The sequence below is a fragment of the Mastigoproctus giganteus genome, chromosome 10 (genome assembly GCF_048544385.1).
Source record: "Mastigoproctus giganteus isolate SK-2022 chromosome 10, ASM4854438v1, whole genome shotgun sequence".
NCBI lineage: Eukaryota > Metazoa > Arthropoda > Arachnida > Uropygi > Thelyphonidae > Mastigoproctus > Mastigoproctus giganteus.
The window spans coordinates 223564640-223586875 of record NC_143584.1 but is presented as its reverse complement, the minus strand read 5'-3'; the positions used below and the strand labels follow the sequence as shown (position 1 = coordinate 223586875).

The 22236-nt window shown below is 38.5% G+C and overlaps 1 protein-coding gene across 1 annotated transcript in view; it reads right to left on the bottom strand.

Moving 5' to 3' along the window:
• LOC150079975 (uncharacterized) overlaps window positions 1–22236 on the bottom strand; it is a 187449-nt gene that overhangs the window by 152009 nt on the left and 13204 nt on the right. Inside the window, exons 2-5 of the mRNA XM_090383300.1 lie at window positions 19799–19924; window positions 7641–7799; window positions 6226–6384; window positions 5911–6069 (exon numbers count right to left, since the gene is read on the bottom strand). Coding sequence (XP_090239426.1) covers window positions 5911–6069; window positions 6226–6384; window positions 7641–7799; window positions 19799–19924 — 603 coding nt within the window. The remainder of the gene's footprint in view (window positions 1–5910; window positions 6070–6225; window positions 6385–7640; window positions 7800–19798; window positions 19925–22236) is intronic.

Genomic DNA, 22236 nt, shown 5'->3' with positions numbered 1-22236 from the left:
AACTGTCTGGACCCCTGTAGTCACCTTTATGAAAACAAAAACCCTTCCCTTTACCCTTGATGGTAGTTACATCTTTAAGTAAATCCCACATCAGTAAACTGTAATTGATCACTGTCACCTACTGGTTCCTTTATCTGCAAATTCCTAATGCATGAATCATCACTGCTGATGATCAGACCAAGAATATTACTCTCTCTGGTTGCCTCTCGAACATGTTGCTGTAGAAAACAGTTATCCAATAAATCCACAAAAGTCTTGCTAGCATGCGAGTGACCAACCCACAAGTGCCAGTCAATATCTGGAAAGTTAAAATCCCCCATTACAAGACATTCTGACATTCTGATTTACTAGCCCACTAATTTCTTAGCACAATTGTTCTCTGTACTTATCAGAGTCATTAGGCCTATAGCACACTCCTACTCTCATTTTCCTTTTCCCAGTGTTTATGTCACACCAAACTGAATCAATATTGCACTGTCCACCAATAACAACTGGATGCACTTCCTTAAACTTCATATGTTTCTTAACTAACAGCATAACCCCTCCTCCTCTGTTCTCTATCCTTTCTATATACATTGTATTTGCCAAATTCCAATTCTGCACTACTTATATCTGTATAACACCATGTCTCTGATATCCCAACAATATCTGCATTTAATGCCTTGATCAGCACTTCAAATTCAGCAAATTTATTTACTATACTTCTAGCACTGGTGGTGTACATGCAAGTAGTAGTAGTGGCATGTGATGCAAGAAAGCAAGTGTATGAGCTTATGCAGCATCAGCCAAAAAAAAAAAACACCATTCCCTCCAAATGCCTGTCCAGTTACTCCTTAAATTTATTCAACCTATCAACTTCCACAACGACAGATGGACGTTTGTTCCAGCAATTAACTACCCACTGGCTAAAGGCAAATTTCCGCACATCTATTCTACCTCTGTCCTTTCTTACTTTGAATTTATGCCCCCTTAGGTTCGTAATCTGAACAAGTGGAAGGATCCCATCAGAATTCAGCGTACTCAACCCATTCAAGGCCTTATACGCCTTAATCAGATCAACGCGCAGGTGCCTAGTCTCCAGCCACTGCAATTTGCAGAACTTAAGCCTCTCTTGGTAAGAGGATCCCTTCATTCCCCTCACCAATCTTGTTCCCCTTCTCTGTACACGTTCAAGCAAATCGACAACCTTCCTGAAATGAGGCCTCCAGACCTATACGCAGTACTCAAGGCGTGGCCTGACCATTGCCTTATACAGAGGGACAATCACCTCCTTTTCCCTGCTAGGCAAATTCCTACATATCATTGACAAAACCCCATGACCTGCCCTGGCAGCCTGTCTGCATTGCTCAGAAAACTTCATATTGTTTGTTTGTTATTTTGTTTTTAGGAGCATTAGCAACTAAGGCCATATTGCTCTGGGGATATGCAGTGGTCATTCCCTGACCTTTCCGCATCCTCCGTATTTGGTGGTGACGGGCTCGAACCCCAGTTTAATCAAGAAGCATGTGATACGCACTGCTGCTCCTTCCCACCTGGCTACGGAGGCGCCAAAACTTCATATCTGACTGCACAATTACTCCCAGGTCTTTTTCATTTTCTACCACTTTAAGTGTAGTACCACACAGTTGGTACGTTTCTCTGAGATTACTTCTACAGAAATGCAAAGTACTGCATATGGTACTGAAGTTTAACCTTGAGTTGCCACTTCTTAGCCCATCTGCCCAAATTATCTAGATCCTGTTGCAGTAGCACACTGCCATTACTGTAATTAACAACCCTGCCAACCTTTGTATCATCTGCAATCTTCGACACTAAGCCTGATATACCTTCATCAATATTGTTGATAAATATACAAAACAACAGAGAACCCAACACCGAACCCTGTGGAACTCCACTAATAACATTAGTCCACGAAGAGCAGCACCCATTAATTACCACCCTCTGTCTTCTCCCACTCAACCATCCTTTTATCCATTGGAGCAACTTACCCTTAATACCATTCTGCTCCAATTTGTACAATAGTCTTCCATGCGCAACAGTGTCAAAAGCTTTCCTGAAATCCAAATATATGATATAAAAATTATTTTTTGCATCCAGTTCCTTTGTAACCACATCATAATAACCAATCAGATTTGTCAGACAAGACTTTCCCTTAACAAGCCCATGCTGTGTCTGAATTATTGCTGCAGTCTTGTTTTTTTGTTTTGTTATTTGGATTTTAGAAGCATTAGCAACTAAGGCCATATTGCTCCGGCATATGCGGTGGTCATTCCCTGACCTTTCGGCATCCTCTGTATTTGGTGGTGACAGGCTCGAACCCCGGTCTCATCAAGAAGCGTGTACTACGCACTGCTGCTCCTTCCCACCTGGCTACGGAGGTGCCCTGCAGTCTTGTCTAGATGATCCTGCAATGTATCTTTAACCAGTGACTCCATTATTTTACCCGGAACAGAAGTTAAACTAACTGGTCTGTAATCACTTGTGTCACCCTTCGATCTCCCTTTATGAATTGGGGATACATTTGCACATCTCCAGTCCATGGGAACCTCCCCTGAGTCCAAGGATGCTTTCATAATTATGGCTAAGGGTTTGCTTAGTTGCTTTGCCGCCTCCTTTAATATAACTGGATAGATCCCATCCACCCCAGGTGCCTTTCTTATGTTTAACTTCAAGAATTTCTCCTCCACATTGCTCTCGGTTATTACAAAATCATTAAGTATCCTGCTACAATTTGATAACCTTCTGCCATTTTCAAACCTTAATAACTCCTCATGTGTGAATGTAGATGCAAAATACTCATTCAGTTTGTTTGCCAACTGAGCAGGATCATCAACAGTCGAACCATCGATGTCAAGTGGACCAATGAGATTCATGCCCTACCTTTTAGTTTATATAAGTAAAGAAATCCTTGCTGTTTTTCTTAGCAGCTTTTGCCAAGGATTTCTCGTAATCTGCCTTCGCCTGCCTAACCTCCTTTGTGACCTGATTACAGACTAGCTTATATCTTGCCATAGGCTTCCGAGTCGCTTGATAATTTATATGCATCCCATGCATTTTTCTTCTCTGTTACGAGTCTCATTAGTTCATTTGATAACCATTTAGGCCTAAACCTTGAACAATATTTCTTAATAGGTATGAAACATTTAGTAGCATCCACGATTAATTCCTTGAATGCTTCCCACTTAGAATTTACTGTTGGTAACATCGTCAGTTGATCCATCTGTATAGAATTTAAAAACTTTCTGAGACCACTGTACTCACTTTTACGGAAGCAAAAACTCTTTCCTTTACCCCTGATGGTAATTAAATCTTTAAGTAAATCCCACATCAGTACACTGTTATCACTGCCACCTATTGGTTCCTTTATCTGCAAATTCTTAATACACAAATGATCACTGCTGATAACCAGATCAAGAGTATTACTCTCTCTGGTTGCCTCTCGAACATGCTGCTGCAGAAAACAATCATCCAATAAATCCACAAAAGTCTGACTAGTGTATGAGTGACCAACTCACAAGTTCCAGTCAATATCTGGGAAGTTAAAATCCCCCATTATAAGACATTCTGATTTACTAGCCCACTCTATTTCTCTGTACAATTGTTCATTGTACTCATTAGAGTCATTAGGCCTATAACACACTCCTACTCTTATTTTTGCTTTCGCAGTGCTTATGTCACACCAAACCGACTCAACAGTGCACTGTTCATTTGTATCAACTGAGTGCACTTCTTTCGATTTTATGTTTTTCTTAATTAACAGCAACACCTCCTCCCTTCCTACCCTGTCTATCCTTTCTGTACACATTGTACTCCCCAAATTCTAGTTCTGCATTCCTTATATCTGTGTGACACCACGTCTCTGCTATCCCAACAATATCCATCTTTTATGTCTTGACCAACACTTCAAATTCATCAAATTTATTTTCTATACTTCTAGCACTGGTATACATGCACCTATTCTTGTTCCTAGTTACCCTAACACATCCCATATACCCACCTATTTCACGATGACTGCTATCTGTCCCTGAAACCCCCAACACCCCTCGCTCCAGGTTGCTACTTATTCTAATGGAAGTTGTGCAAGAATCACCTTCACCTCTGCCTGCAGCTACTGTTAAACTATTAGTCCTTGTATCCCCCCAAGCTAGCAGTTTTCCGATCCACCTAATACTGTCTCGATAGCATCAGCAAATATTCTTGCACCCTTTCTATTTAAGTGTATTCCATCCCTGTAGAAGCAGTTTCTCCTGTTAACAAGTGTACATGCACTAGTTCTTACTCTTAGTTACCCTAACACAGCCCATATATTTACTTGTTCCATGATGACTCCCAGCAGTTCTCGAAGTCGCCAGCAACTTGCTCTCTAGGCTGTAGCTCATTACAATAGAAGCAGTGCAAGAATCTCTTTCGCCTCTGCCTGCGGTACTGCTAATCTTTTAGTCTGTGTATCCCCCCAAGCTAGCAGTTTTCCATCCCACCTAACACTGCCTCAATAGCATAAGCAAATATTCTTGCACCCTTTCTATTTAAGTGTATCCCATTCCTGTAGAAGCAGTCTCTCCTAATGCATGTTGTGTATTTTACAAAAATAATTACAGTTAAAAGGCCACTCCAACATTTATTCATGTTCACTTTAAGATTAAGCATCAACATCCTGTAACATTTGCTCATATTACAGAAACATCAGTATATAATTTTGAAGAAACCTGGTTTCTGCTCTCAAAAAGCCTCCAGATGAAATCTGGTGTACATGTGGAAAGCCTCTACCTGCACACCAGAAAACTGCTGTCAGGACCATTCCCATACAGAGTCTAAAGCATTCAGCATATTAGAATCTATTGTTGCTGAACTTAACAGGAGTGTACAATGAATACTAATTCCCCCTGTGAGGTGTGGTGACAAGTAACAACGTATTGTGCAATTTCATCTCACAGCATTATTGGCCTATATTTTTTTTGAAGATGACAATGGAAAAGAAACGACAATGACATTAGGTCACCATACTAACACAATCACAATTTTTTTTAACTGATGACCCTAGTTACTAGGTTTCCTGAAGTTAATGAAGCCAGCTGGTTTCAACAAGATGGTGCAATGTCTCATGCCACCAGAGTCTCAATGGGCATCACATGACTGCTTTTTCATAACCACATCATCTCCAAGAATGGAGACTTTTTTTTTTTTTTTTTTAGGGACACTAAAAAAACAGAGGTGTATTCTTGTCGCCCACACAATACTGAAGATCTGAAAGACAGAATTCACAAAGAAACTGCCAAAATTTCTTTGGAGATGCTATGCCACGTCATGGGAAACATGCGTGGAAGATTAAAAGAATGCCTGTGCAAAGATGGGGGTCACCATTGAGGTTACCATCTTCAAAAAATAAATAGCATGCTATGTACTTTCAGATAGTATATTTGTCATTTGGCAAATACAAATTCTTTATTTAATTAAAGAGTTTAAAATTGCCCATTTCCCTGCCTCACCCTGTATACGTGTATTGTGGAAGTTTTAGTTTACCAATGGTAAACTGTAACCCTTTATACACAATAAAATTCACTTCATAAAAATTCACTTAGTCTGAATAGTGTCATTCCTGCTCTACATTAATTCTTTATCTTTCTCAATTTATAAAACAATTAAAGATGAAATTAAAACTAAAGATTATGCTAGAACCATATTAAAATTCACTCACTTGACTACTTGGCTATGATTGTGGAAAGTTATCAATAGTGACTAATCATGAACTGAAAATGGAATGTAATATCAGTAATAAACTTTAGAATATCTGTGTAGTGACCTCAAATGAAGGATGTTTTTATCATTATTATTATGAACTTTTTGCAGAGAAAAGTAAAACAGTTCAAGTAACATCTGCATAAATGAAAAAGAATTTCTTTTAAAACTTACATCAATCTCTCTCTTTCGAAACTGTTTTTTACAATAGGAGCAATTCATAAGCATCTCAGGGCATCTATTCTTTGTATGTTCTTTATAATTCTTGAGATTTACTTCAGCAGAGCACTTTTCACACTTAACCTTAGCAAAATCACAGATCTGCTTATGATCCTTAAATATTAAACAAGAGGATTAGAAAAAGGAAAACATTATATACAAAACAATGTATACTATTTTGACATGTGTGTAAAGTCTATTTGCATATATGATGTTAACACACAATATGTAATAGCTGTAGTAACTGCACCAAAGTTCTTTAAAACTTACATCAATATCTGCTTTTCTGAATTGTTTTTTACAATGGGAGCAGCTTATAAGTGTTTCTGGACATCTATCATTTGCATGGTCCTTATAATTCTTGAGACTTATTTCTGTAGAGCACTTCTCACAATTGACCTTGACAAAATCACAGATCTGTTTATGATCCTTAAATTAAAAATTTTTTTAAAAATTAGAAAAATGAAAATAAATTTGTATGTTCTTTATAATTCTTGAGATTTACTTCAGCAGAGCACTTTTCACACTTAACCTTAGCAAAATCACAGATCTGCTTATGATCCTTAAATATTAAACAAGAGGATTAGAAAAAGGAAAACATTATATACAAAACAATTTGGAAAATTAAATGCACTAGGCATAATCCTTATGGGTTTTGATAATTAACTATATAATATCGGTGTAAATACACCATAGTTAACCCATATATTTGAGCTACGATTGTAGCATAGAAGGCATCGTTTTAATTGTATCTCATAATGTGGTTGCCTTCACAACAAGATAGCTACTATTGAATTACTTCAAATAAATAACGCTTCTCTAGTAGAGAAGACTACTGTTATTTATTTTCAGCGTACCACCACCCAGACGATCGTTTCGAAGCTTTTTGGCTCCGTCATCAGTGGGCGGGTAGGTAATACAATATGCCATCTCAGTTGCGAAGTTATATCCACATTATGAGAGATGCCAGAAGGGTGTGGTGGTAATGTATTTGGAAAATTAAATGCACTAGGCATAATCCTTATGGGTTTGATAATTAACTATATAATATCGGTGTAAATACACCATAGTTAACCCATATATTTGAGCTACGATTGTAGCGTAGAAGGCATCTTAGAAGCGTAGAAGATGCCTTCTACGCTACAATCGTAGCTCAAATATATGGGTTAACTATGGTGTATTTACACCGATATTATATAGTTAATTATCAAAACCCATAAGGATTATGCCTAGTGCATTTAATTTTCCAAATACATTACCACCACACCCTTCTGGCATCTCTCATAATGTGGATATAACTTTGCAACTGAGATGGCATATTGTATTACCTACCCGCCCACTGATGACGGAGCCAAAAAGCTTCGAAACGATCGTCTGGGTGGTGGTACGCTGAAAATAAATAACAGTAGTCTTCTCTACTAGAGAAGCGTTATTTATTTGAAGTAATTCAATAGTAGCTATCTTGTTGTGAAAGCAACCACATTATGAGATACAATTAAAACGATGCCTTCTACGCTACAATCGTAGCTCAAATATATGGGTTAACTATGGTGTATTTACACCGATATTATATACAAAACAATGTATACTATTTTGACATGTGTGTAAAGTCTATTTGCATATATGATATTAACACACAATATGTAATAGCTGTAGTAACTGCACCAAAGTTCTTTAAAACTTACATCAATATCTGCTTTTCTGAATTGTTTTTTACAATGGGAGCAGCTTATAAGTGTTTCTGGACATCTATCATTTGCATGGTCCTTATAATTCTTGAGACTTATTTCTGTAGAGCACTTCTCACAATTGACCTTGACAAAATCACAGATCTGTTTATGATCCTTAAATTAAAAATTTTTTAAAAATTAGAAAAATGAAAACAAATTATGCATAAATATATACTCATTTCATATGGAAGGAACGACAAGCATTCCATCCATGTTGCTGACCCCTAACCTGGACAAACAGCACAGATAATTTTTTTTTTTTTTTTATATATACATACATAACAAATATTGTGTGTTAATGTTCTATTATTTCTATACTAATCCATAATTAATAAATCATATATTTAGTGGCCAACAGGTTCCAACTGCTGTAATAACATGATCTTAATACTCAAATTAAAGCAAACTTCAATAGTCTTCATAAGCACCATTAAAATAAGTAAGATTTCCAAAAATAGCACTCTGTTATTTCCTTAAAATATCAGACTCTACTATGTCAGTTTGTTTCAATTACTGAAGCTCTGGTAATGAGTCTTTAAATTTTATCTACCTTGATATAAAAAAAGACTATAGTGCTACTTATGGTAGTTCACAAACATCTGCCACTTCTGACATGTAAAAAGCTGGGGATTGAGTAAATGTAAACAGAAATAAACCATGACTTTTTGAAAGGAAAAACAAAAGGAAAGCAGGAGCTTTTATGGAAAAAAGCAAGAGATTTTTAAAATCCATTCTTTGGACTTGAAATTACATTTCAGTGACAACGTACACATTTTATATTAAAACACAACCATAGGCTTGTTTACCAGAACAGTCTTACCAGTATGCTTTCCAACATTAGCTTACTGAGGATGTTTTTGTCTCCGGTTTTGGATTGTCTGTTAGATATTGATTGACTACACTGCTTGAAGAAAAATACTGTTGCAGACTTTGTCCTCTACAGAAATACCGAATCAAAGTTTTGTTTATCACAATAGCCCTGCTGTACAGTTTATCACAATAGCCCTGCTGTTAAGTGCATTTCCAAAGCTTCACCAAAAAGATACCTAAGCTATTTTTTTCGATCTGGCTGAATATTCTCTCATGCTCAACATGAGATGAGGAATTGTTAAAATGTTAACCTAGAAATTTGGAGATGATTCATTGCCAAATGATGAAATTTGTGCTACCTTGGCATTTATATGCCAAGGTAACACAAATTTAGTAATAAATTTCCAAAATGGTAGCGATTTAAAAACTACTGGTATAACAAATTTACACATTACACTCTTCAACATAACATGGTGCCAACTCATTAAATGGATGTGAGATACACTGGATTGAAGATTTAATGTATGTTTAGATTTTAAAACAGTGGCATAACATTTAAAAGAAACCAAGCAAACTACATTATTCAAGCCAGATGAGATGAACAAACTTTCTACACAAACAAGGACAAAATGCCTACACTTATCTGCCTTCTTTGAAAAGGGTAGGACTGCCAAGATTGATCATGTTGTACAGCATATATCATCTTTTAAGGGCACAAAGGGTGATATTGTTGTACACGTTGGCACTAATGATATTAAGAGTATGAGACTGGCAGAATTACTTAACATATAGGTCAATGTTGAAAAAAAGCTGTGAGTTAGTGTTGAATTTGAAAGTGTCTGCAATTCTGCCCAGACACGATATAGGAGGGAGTACATGATGAGAGCCTTGTCGATCAATTCAACCCTGGAGAGATTGAGCAAGGATCAAGGAGTAGAACTTTTTTCAGCCTGGTCTGTGCTTGTTAACAGGACAAACTGCTTCTACGGGGATGGGATACACTTAAATAAAAAGAGTGCAAGAACATTTGCTGATGCTATCAAAGCAGAGAGTTAGGTGGGTCGGAAAACTGCTAGCTTTGGGGGATACACGAACTAATAGATTACCAGTAGCTACTAGCAGAGGTGAAAGTGATTCTTGCACTGCTTCTATTGAAATGCAATTGAGCAGCAGCCTGGAAAGCAAGAGAATGGGAATTTCCAGGAATACTGGCAGTTAATGTGGAACTTGGGCTGTGTTCGGGTAGCTAAGAATAGGAACAAGTGCATGAATACTTGTGTGTACACCAATGCTAGGAGTTTAGTAAATAAATTTGATGAATTTGAAGTGCTGGTTAAAATATCAAAGGCAAATAGTGTTGGTATATCAGAGACATGGTGTCACACAGACATAAGGAATGCAGAACTGGCATTTGGGGAGTATAATATCTACAGAAAGGATAGACAGGATAGGAAGAGAGGAGGGGTATGCTATTAGTTAAGAAACACATAAAATCCAAGGAAGTGAAGCCAGTCGACATTGCTGGACAGTGCAGTGTCGAGTCAGTTTGGTGTGACATAAGCATTGGGAGATCAAAATAGAGAGTAGGCGTGTGCTATAGCCCTAATGACTCTGATGAGTATAATAAGAAACTGTATGGGGAAATAGAGTGGGCCAGTAAATCAGATTATATTATAATGGGGAATTTAATTTCCCAGATAGTCACTGGAATTTGTGGGTTGGTCACTCGCACTCTAGCAAGTGCTTTTGTCAATTTATTGGATGATTGTTTTCTACAGCAGCATCTTCGGGAGCCAACTATAGGGAATAATACTATTGATCTGATTATCAGTAGTGATTCTTCATGCATTAAGAATCTGCTGATAAAGGAACCACTAGGTGGCAGTGATCACAGTGTGCTGAAGTGGGATCTACTCAAAGAAGTAACTTCCGTCAGGGATAAGGGAAGGATTTTTGCTTTCATAAAGGTGACTAGGGTGGTCTGAGACAGTATTTAAATTCTATACAATGGCACCAACTGATGATATTACCAACAGCAAATTCAAAATGGGATGCATTCAAAGAATTAATCTTGGAAGCTACCAGTCTTTTCACACTGACTAAGAAATATAGTTCAAGATTTAGGCCTAAATGGATGTCAGATGAACTAATTAGACATGTGGCAGAGAAGAAAAATGCATAGGATACATATAAATTAACAGGTAACACAGAAGCCTATGATAAGCTAGTCTGTAACTAAGATATAAGCTGGTCTGTAACCAAATCACAAAAAAGGCTAGGCAGGCAAAGGTGGATCACGAGAAATCTTTGGCAAAGGATGCAAAGAAAAACAGCAGAGTTCTTTACTTATGTAAACTCTAGAAGGAAGGGGGATGAATCAGATTGGTCCACTTGATACCGATGTTTCAACTGTTGATGATCCTGCTCAGGTAGCTAACAAACTAAATGAATATTTTGGATCTACATTCACACATGAGGAGTTATTCAGGGAGGGGAATGCCAGAGGTGTATTCAACTCTGGTAGTAAGCTAGATAATCTTGTAAAAACTGAGAGTAAAGTGGAGGAGGAATTGTTCAAGATAAACATAAAAGAACCTGGGTGGATGGATTCTATCCAGTTGTATTAAAGGAGGCAGCAAAGGAAGTAAGCACACACTTAGCCATAATTATGAGAGCTTCCTTGGACTCAGGGGAGATACCCATGGACTAGCGATGTGCAAATGTGACCCCAATCCACAAAGGAGTATCAAAGGGAGACACAGGTAATTACAGACCTGTTAGTTTAACTTCTGTTCCAGGGAAATTAATGGAGGCACTGGTTAAAGAAGCATTGCAGGATCATTTAGAGAAGACTTCAGTTATAGCTCATACACAGCATGAGTTTGTCAAGGGGAAGTCTTGTCTGCCCAATTTGAGTGGATACTATGCTGTAGTTACAAAGGAACTGGATGCAAAGAATAATTTTGATATCATATTATTTGGATCGTAGAAAGGCTTTTGATACCTTTGCACATGGAAGACAGCTGCACAAATTGGAGCAGTGTGGCATTGGAGGCAAATTGCTGCTATGGATAAAGAGATGGTTGAGTGGGAGAAGACAGAGTGGTAATCAATGGACACTGCTCTTCGTGGACTGTTATTAGTGGAATAACCCTGTGTTCAGTGTTGGGTCCATTGTTTTCTGTATTCATTAATGATACTGATGATGGTATATCAGATTTAATGTCCAAGTTTGCAGACGATACGAAGGTCAGCAGGGTTGATAATGACACTAATGACAGTATGCTGCTGCAACAGGATCTAGAAAAGTTGACAAGATGGGCTCAGATGTGGCAACTGAAGTTTAACATTCATAATTTAAAGTTTTGCATATGGGAAGCAATAACTCCAGAGTAACATATCAACTGTGTGGTACATACACTGACAGTGGCAGAGAGTGAAAAAACCTGGGTAATTCTGCAGGCAAATATGAAATTTTCTGAGCAGTGCAGATGGTGTGCAAGAGTAGATCATGGCGTCTTGTCAATGATATACAGGAATTTTTTTAGCCGGGATAAGGAGGTGATTATCCCCTTGAATAAGGCAATGGTAAGGCCATGCCTTGAGTACTGTATACAGGTCTGGAGGCCTCATTTTAAGAAGGATGTAGAGCTGTTGAAACGAGTACAGAGAAGAACAACAAGATTAGTGAATGGAACAAAGGATTGCTCTTACAAAGAAAGGTAAGTTTTGCAAATTACAGCGTCTGGAGACTTGGCACCTGCGAGGTGATCTGATTGAGCTGTATAAAGCCTTGAATGGTTTGAGCATGCTCAATGCTAATGGGATTCTTCCTCTTGCTCAGAATAATCACTTGAGAGAGCATAAATTCAAATTAAGAAAAGACAGTTGTAGGACAGATGTGCAGAAGTTTGCCTTTAGCCAACGGGTGGTTGATTGCTGGAACAAACTTCCATCTGTCGTTGTAGAAGTTGATAGCTTAAATAGATTCAAGGTCTGCTGACGAGGCTACTAGTGACGGTCGTGTTCAAAGCCGCTAAGTGGATTTTTCTTATTTATTGATTTGAAATTATTGTTTTTCTAAAACTTTTGATTTAAATTTAGTAGTATAACATTATTTTGTGATTTTTTGATTAATTTGGTGTATTTATTCTTTACTCGGACTTGTAAAAGTATCGGGAAGGGTTTCCACATGTTCGTAACTACCGTTCGTAACTACCGCTACCATTAGTAACTGTCCCGCCATTGTGATACCGTACTAGATATACCGTAGGTTATATACCGTACTAGATAGCGTTAGTTGAACTTCGTTAGCAGTTAAATTGTACGTTTAAATAAATACATATAACGACTTAGATTACAAACGTAATATAATTAATAACATAACATAATTAATTAATAAATTAATAGAATCATGACTCAGACCAGAGCAGCAAAGCAAAAGGCTCAAGCTAATGGAAGTGCTGTGGCTCAGAGCAGAACTGAGGGGGGCAGTTGTCCTCTGACTGACAGCCTTATAAAATGCACTGTTTGCTTGATGTTTGCAGAGCAATCAGGTACGGGACATGATACTGCCAAGGGGGATGTCTTTGTGTGTGCGCGATGCAAGGAGTGTATCGATATCAGGCAACAACTCGGCGTTCTTATGGGCCTATATGAGAGCTTGAAGGACAGGGTGGATGCCCTCGAAGAAACTAAACTGAGGGGCCCATCAAGCTCTCAGCTGCCCACATCAACGCCAGAGCTTGCACTTGGGCATCGCGTGACACAGAGATAACCCCTAAGACAGAATGCGCTGGTCCCGAAGGAACTAGTAGTTGTTGGTGACTCTATTGTCAGGGAAACGGGGAACATGCTTTGTAAAAAAGATAGGTGGAACAGGACCAGGGTATGTCTGCCAGGGGCAAAGGTTGATGACGTTTTAGAGCGAATATCATCTTTTAAGGGCACAAAAGGTGATATAGTTGTACACGTTGGCACTAATAATATTAAGAGTAGGAGACCGGCAGAATTACTTAACAAGTACAGGTCACTGTTGAACAAAAGCCGAGAATTAGGGTTGAATTTGAAAGTGTCTGCAATTCTGCCCAGACACGATAGGAGGGAGTATATGATGAGAGCCTTGTCGATCAATTCGGCCCTGGAAAGATTGTGCAAGGTTCAAGGGGTAGAATTTTTTTCAGCCTGGACTGTACTTGTTAACAGGAGAGATTGCTTCTACAGGGATGGGATACACTTAAATAGAAAGGGTGCAAGAATATTTGCTGATGCTATTGAGGCAGTGTTAGGTGGGTCAGAAAACTGCTAGCGTGGGGGGAGACAAAGACCAATAGATTGACAGTAGCCACTGGCAGAGGTGAAAGAGATTCTTGCACTGCTTCTATTAGAATGAACAGAAGCCTGAAAAACAAGATGCATGGTATTTCAGAGACTGCTGGGAGCCATTGCGGTACAAGTAAACACATGGGTTGTGTTAGGGTAGCTAAGAATAGAAACAGGTGCAGGTATACTTGCGTGTACACCAATGCTAGGAGTTTGGTAAATAAATTTGATGAATTTGAGGTATTGTTCAAAACATCAAAGGCAGATATTGTTGGGATATCAGAGACGTGGTGTCACACAGATATAAGGGATGCAGAACTGCAATTTGGGGAGTACAACGTCTACAGAAAGGATAGACAGAATAGGAAGGGGGGAGGGGTTATGCTATTAGTTAAGAAACACATAAAAACCAAGGAAGTGAAGCCAGTCGACATCGCTGGACAGTGCAGTGTGGAGTCAGTTTGGTGTGACATAAACATTGGGAGATCAAAATTGAGAGTAGGAGTGTGCTATAGGCCTAATGACTCTGATGAGTATAATAAAGAACTGTACAGGGAAATAGAGTGGGCCAGTAAATCAGAGTGTCTTATAATGGGAGATTTTAATTTCCCAGATATTGACTGGAATTTGGGGGCTGGTTACTCACACACTAGCAGGGCTTTTGGGGATTTATTGGATGATTGTTTTCTACATCAGCATGTTTGGGAGGCAACTAGAGGGAGTAATACTCTTGATTTGATTATCAGCAGTGATTCTTCATGCATTAAGAATCTGCAGATAAATGAACCATTAGGTGGCAGTGATCACAGTGTGCTGAAGTGGGATTTACTCAAAGAGGTAACTACCATTAGGGGTAAAGGGAAGGGTTATTGCTTCCGTTATTGCTTGCGACTACGATGGACTGAGACAGTATTTAAATTCTATACAGTGGGACCAACTGATGATTTTACCAACAGCAAATTCAAAATGGGAAGCATTCAAAGAACTTATCTTGGAAGCTACTAGGCTTTACATACCAACTAAGAAATATTGTTCAAGGTTTAGGCCAAAATGGATGTCAGATGAACTAATGAGGCATATGGCAGAGAAGAAAAATGCATGGGATACATACAAATTAACACATGACACAGAAGCCTATGATAGATACAAGTTGATATGCAACCAAGTTACAAAGGAGGTTAGGCAGGCGAAGGCAGATTATGAGAAATCCTTGGCAAGGGATGCAAAGAAAAACAGCAAAGAGTTCTTTACTTATGTAAACTCTAGAAGGAAGGGGATGAATCAGATTGGTCCACTTGATATTGATGGGTCAAGTGTTGATGATCCTGCTCAGGTAGCTAACAAACTAAATGAATATTTTGCATCGACATTCACACATGAGGAGTTATTCAGTGAGGGGAATGCCAGAGGTGTATTCAACTCTAGCAGTAAGCTAAAGAATCTTGAAATAACTGGGAGTAAAGTGGAGGAGAAACTGTTGAAGATAAACACAAGAAAGGCACCCGGGGTGGATGGGATCTATCCAGTTATATTAAAGGAGGCAGCAAAGGAAGTAAGCAAACCCTTAGCCATAATTATGAGAGCTTCCTTGGACTCAGGGGACGTACCCATAGACTGGAAATGTGCAAATGTGACCCCAATTCACAAAGGAGGATCAAAGGCTGACACAAGTAATTATAGACCTGTTAGTTTAACTTCTGTTCCAGGAAAATTAATGGAGGCACTGGTTAAAGAAGCACTGCAGGATCATTTAGACAAGACTTCAGTTATAGCTCAGACACAGCATGGTTTTGTTAAGGGGAAGTCTTGCCTGACCAACTTGATTGGATACTATGATGCAGTCACAAAAGAACTGGATGCAGGGAATAACTTTGATATTATATACTTGGATCTTAGAAAGGCTTTTGATACTGTTGCACATGGAAGACTGCTACACAAATTGGAGCAGTGTGACATTGGAGGCAAATTGCTGCTATGGATAAAGGGGTGGTTGAGGGGGAGAAGACAGAGAGTGGTAATCAATGGACACTGCTCATCGTGGACTGATGTTATTAGTGGAGTCCCTCAGGGCTCAGTGTTGGGTCCATTATTGTTTTCTGTATTTATAAATGATATTGATGATGGTATATCGGGCTTAATGTCCAAGTTTGCAGACGATACAAAGGTTGGCAGGGTTGTCAAGGACACTACTGACACTATGCTGCTGCAACAGGATCTGGAAAGGTTGAGCAGATGGGCTGAGAGGTGGCAAATGAAGTTTAACATTGACAAATGTAAAGTACTACACATGGGAAACAGCAACCCGAGAGCAACGTATCAACTCTGTGGTACTACACTGACAGTGGTAGAGAATGAAAGGGACTTGGGGGTGGTTGTGCAGGCAGATATGAAGTTCTCTGAGCAGTGCAGACGGGCTGCAAGAGTAGCTCATGGAGTATTGTCAATGATATACAGGAATTTTTCCAGCAGGGATAAGGAGGTGATTATTCCATTGTATAAGGCGATGGTCATGCCACACCTAGAGTACTGTATACAGGTCTGGAGGCCTCATTTCAAGAAGGATGTAGAGCTGCTGGAACGAGTACAGAGAAGGGCAACAAGATTAGCGAATGGAACAAAGAGGTGCTCTTACGAAGAAAGGCTTAAGTTTTGCAAATTACAGTGTCTGGAGACTAGGCACCAGCGAGGTGATCTGATAGAGGTGTATAAAGCCTTGAATGCTCAATGCTGATGGGATTCTTCCTCTAGCTCAGAAAAATCACCTGAGAGGGCATAAATTCAAATTGAGGAAGGACGGATGTCGGATAGATGTGCGGAAATTTGCCTTTTGCCAGCGAGTTGTTGGTTGGTGGAACAGACTTCCATCACTTGTTGTTGAAGTTGATAGCCTAAACAAATTTAAGGCTCAACTGGACAGGTATTTCGAGCGAACGGAGGGGTGAAATGGGAGTGGTGTTTTTTTTTTTTTTTTTTGGCTGATGCTGCATAAGCTTGCTTTCTTGCATCAAATGCCTCTACTAATGCTAAAAACATTTCGAGCGTATGGATGGGTGAAATGAGAATGGTGTGCGTTTTGTTTAAGGCTCAACTGGACAGGTATTTTGAGCGAACGGAGGGGTGAAATGGGAGTGGTGTTTTTTTTTTTTTTTTTTGGCTGATGCTGCATAAGCTTGCTTTCTTGCATCAAATGCCTCTACTAATGCTAAAAACATTTCGAGCGTATGGATGGGTGAAATGAGAATGGTGTGCGTTTTGTTTCTTTTTTTGTTTTTTTTTGGCTGATGCTATATAAGCTTGCTTTCTTGCATCATGTGCCTTTGCTAATGCTAAGGTAACAATATAAGCTAGTGAAGAGTACTCAAACTGAATTTGAACATGAGTCAGTACATTAGTGATCACTTATTGTGCTTTTTAACTTGGTAACTCTGAAAAGTTCTTATATGGCTTTTATAACCTCTTTTTTAAACAGAATTATTAGCTGCTGTCACTGACCTATTAGTCTAGTTATACATTTTCTGAAAGACAACAACCAGTATACCAATAAATACTTTTAATTCTTTTTTACTTCTGTGGCATACATTAGTTGAAACTTTTTTAAATCTAACATTCCTTTATAGATAGTAATAAATGACCACCAAATAGTCTCCACTGTTACAGGAATGTATGTAGTCTCCTTTGCATCATACAAATTAATAAGATTACAGTGACATTCTATTAACAAGTGCTCAAATTGCCTCATTCAATACCCTGGCTACTCCAGTTTTTGGGACTACTATTAGTATATTTCAAAATGATACAAGGAAGTAATCTTATATAGCACCAGCAAAAAAAAAATAATAATAATAAATACAATTAAATTTAAAAATAAAATAAATTAATACTATGGGAATTGTAAGAGTATTTCATTTTAGGAGTTGAAATAAAACTGAAATTTGTATGAGTGAACTGCACGTTCCATTTTTAGCATTAGAGGCATATGTTGCAAGAAAGCAAGCTTATACAGCACCACTCAAGAAAAAAAAAAAAAAAAAAAAAAATTCCATTTCACAAACCCATTTATTTAAGTTATCACCTTGAATTTATTTAAGCTATCAACCTCCACAATGACAGATGGAACTTTGTTCCAGTAATCAACTACCCGCTGGATAAAAGCAAATCTCTTCTGCAGCGGTCTTTCCTCAATTTGAATTTATACCCTCTCAGGTGAATAATCTGAGCAAGAGGAAGAACCCATCATCATTGAGCCTACTCAACCTATTCAAGTCCTTATAAACCTCAATCAGATAACCTCGCAGGAGCCTAGTCTCCAAACGCTGCAATTTGCAGAACTTAAGCCTTTCCTAGTAAGAAAACCCCTTCATTCCCCTCACCAAACTTGTTGCTCTTTTCTGTACTTGTTCTAGCAAATCTACATCCTTCCAAAAATGAGGCCTCCAGACATGTACTCAATACTCAAGGCATGGCCTGACCATTGCCTTATACAAAGGGATAATCAACTCCTTATCCCTACTAGCAAAATTCCGGTGTATCATTGACAAGGCCCCATGACCTGCTCTGGCAGCCTGTCTGCACTGTCAGAAATCATCACATCTGACAGCACAATTATCCCCATCTATCTAACTTTTCTAGATCCTGTTCCAGTAGCATACTGTCATTAACAACTCTGTCAACCACCAATTGCAAACTTCGACATTAAGACTAATATACCTTCATCAATATCATTGATAAACATACAAAACAACAACGGAACCAACACTGAACCCAAGGGGAGTAACCATTGACCACTCTGTCTTCTCCCATTTCAAACCATTTTTTTAACCTTTGTAGCACTTGCCCTTAAAGCTATACTGCTCCAATTTGTACAGTAGTTTTTCCATGGGTAAAAGCATCAAAAGCTTTCCTGAAATCTAAGTATATGATATCAAAATTATTTGATATCATATATTATTAGTATATTAGGTTTTTGTCAATGATATACAGAAATTTTATTAGCAGAAATATGGAGGTGCAACTATACAAGGCAATGGTTAAGCCACATCTTAAAGTACTGTGCACAGGTCTGGACGCTTCATTTTAGGAAGGATATAGAGCTGCTGGAACACGTGCAGCAAAGGGCAATGAGATTCTGAGGGGAAACAATGAGGTATTCATACCAAGAAAGGCTTCAGCTCTGCAAACTGTAGCATCTGGTGACCAGGCACCTGCAACATGATCTATTTGAGGCATTTAAGCCTTTGAATGGATTGAGCAAGCTCAATGCTGATGGCATTCTTACTCTCGCTCAAACTATGCACATGGAGCATAAATTCAAACTGAGGAAGGATGATTGCAGAATAGATATGCAGAAGTTTGCCTTCAGCCAGAGAGGGTGGTTGATTATTGGAACAAACCTTCATTTGTTGTTGGAAGTTTGGTCAGATGTGGAAATGGGTAGTGTGAAGAAATTCACAGAATAGAAAACTATTGGAGGGGATGAGCAGGTAGCGTAGGAGGGGATGAGCAGGTAGCGTAGGAGGGGCTGATTCTGTATAAATTTGTTTTATTGTATCATTTGACACTATTAATACTAAAGAATTGTTATATAAAATAACTTTTGTTATAAATAGAACATTTTTTTTTTGGTAGTTGTTGGCGCATCGGCTTCTGTGGCCATAATGCACCTCCCAAGGTTTTTGCAGTACTTTAATCCAAGCCCGAGGCGGGATTCAAACCTGCGACCTTTGGGTCCAGGCAGGCACTTTACCCACCCGGCTAGCCCGGTCGGCATATATAGAACAATGTAAGGAAACAATACAGTACAGTACAATACTATTTATCTACATTGTATGGATAGTTTGCATAGTTTGTATGGATAGTTTACACAGTATTCTCCAATTAAACTTGAAATGTAAATATAATCTTTAGATATGCATGAAAGAACTAGCAAATTTACAAAATTCATTTTTTTTCCTAACCTAAAAATAAAATTGTCTTATACTTACATTAATATCTCTCCGCAGAATTTTCTGTCCACAGAAACCACAGCACACTTCCACCTTAGGACAATACCTCTCCAAGTGTGCTTTTAAATCCTCACGATATATTTCAATATCACAGTATTCACAATGCTATAACAGAAATTCATGAGTATATCAATTCAGTACGAATTTCAATACATATCCAAACAAGTATAATATTCAACTATTTATTGACTGCATTACACTAGTGCCAGAGCAATATGAAACAATGATTCTTGCAGTAGAGGAAAACTTTGGTGTTCCCTTCATTCTTCTTCTTCTTCTTCCAGTTTTCTTTTGTTTCACAAAAAATGTGAAATTTGTGGTTGAGCGTGGTTTTGCACTACCTGAAATTTGTGGTTGAGTGGTTTTGCAGTTGCCTCACTGCTTTATGTACTGCCCCAGTCCAATACACAACCTCATGCTTACAACTAAACATTTTCAACACAAATTTATAAATAACTGGTAAAACATAGATCACCTAATGATGTAGTAGTATCCCTCTACTTGCTTACAGAGACATACAAACATACATAACTCATATTGGCACATGACATTGCATATGTCATATGCCAAATAAATCATGAAAGGAGATAGTTTGTTCATACTTTTTCAGACTTTTTATATTGGGGAGTTAAGAACATGAACCCATGTGTGCATACAAACAGAGGAATACGCCCAGGATTGGAAATGGGAGGGAAAGTAGACACATCTTTCTAGTTCCATATCTGTTGTGATCCCTATTCCGATGTTAATGGGAGGTTGGGGCTATCTTCCTAGAATTAAATAAAGTATCCATCTAATTCTGAAAGGTCATTTTCCACACCTAATTATACCCAAAGAAAGTTAGCATTCAGAAATAATATCATCAGATTTAGCGTTTTTTTTGAATGGGTAACTTGAAAGGGCATACAAACATACATAACAAACAAACAAACATACATACATGACAGTAGAGTGATTTTACCACTTGTTACTTATTTGGAGGAGTCTCAACTCAAATACTGTCACAGACTGAAGGAAGAATTTCAGTCTTGTAATTAGCCAATCTCCAGTTGGGGAAGGTTTCCCACGTGAGTTATTCTGAGTTTTTCTGCTTGCATAGCATTCAAATCGGCCTATACACAATGGTGGAATATGGTGCACTATGATCGGAAAACTGCTAGTTTGGGGGGGGGGGGATACAAGGACTAATAGATTAACAGTAGCCACTGGCAGAGGTGAAAGTGATTCTTGCACTGCTTCTATTGAAATGAGCAGAAGCCTGAAAAACAAGATGCAGGATATTTCAGAGACTGCTGGGAGTCATTGCGGTACAAGTAAACACATGGGTTGTGTTAGGGTAGCTAAGAATAGAAACAGGTGCATGTATACCTGCGTGTACACCAATGCTAGGAGTTTGGTAAATAAATTTGATGAATTTGAGGTATTGCTCAAAACATCAAAGGCAGATATTGTTAGGATATCAGAGACGTGGTGTCACACAGATATAAGTAATGCGGAACTGGAATTTCGGGAATACAATGTGTATAGAAAGGATAGACAGGACAGGAGGGGAGGAGGGGTTATGCTATTAATTAAGAAACACATAAAGTCCAAGGAAGTGAAGCCAGTCGACATCGATGGACAGGGCAGTGTCGAGTCAGTTTGGTGTGACATTAGCATAGGGAAATCAAAATTGAGAGTAGGAGTGTGCTATAGGCCTAATGACTCTGATGAGTATAATAAGATATTGTACAGGGAAATAGAGTGGGCCAGTAAATCAGAGAGTCTTATAATGGGGGATTTTAATTTCCCAGATATTGACTGGAATTTGTGGGTTGGTCACTCGCACACTAGCAAGGCTTTTGTGGATTTATTGGATGATTGTTTTCTACATCAGCATGTTCGTGAGGCAACAAGAGGGAGCAATACTCTTGATCTGATTATCAGTAGTGATTCTTCATGCATTAAGAATCTGCAGATAAATGAACCACTAGGTGACAGTGATCACAGTGTGTTGAAGTGGGATTTACTCAAGGAGGTAACTACCATCAGAGGTAAAGGGAAGGGTTTTTGTTTTCGTAAAGGCAACTATGATGGTCTGAGACAGTATTTAAATTCTATACAGTGGGACCAACTGATGATGTTACCAACAGCAAACTCAAAATGGGAAGCATTCAAGGAACTAATCTTGGAGGCTACCAGGCTTTACGTATAAACTAAGAAATATTGTTCAAGGTTTAGGCCTAAATGGTTGTCAGATGAACTAATGAGACGTGGCAGAGAAGAAAAATGCATGGGACACATACAAATTAATGGGTGACATGGAAGCCTATGATAGATATAAGTTAGTCTGTAACCAAGTCACAAAGGAGATTAGGCAGGCAAAGGCAGACTACGAAAAATCCTTGGCAAAGGATGCAAAGAAAAACAGAAAAGAG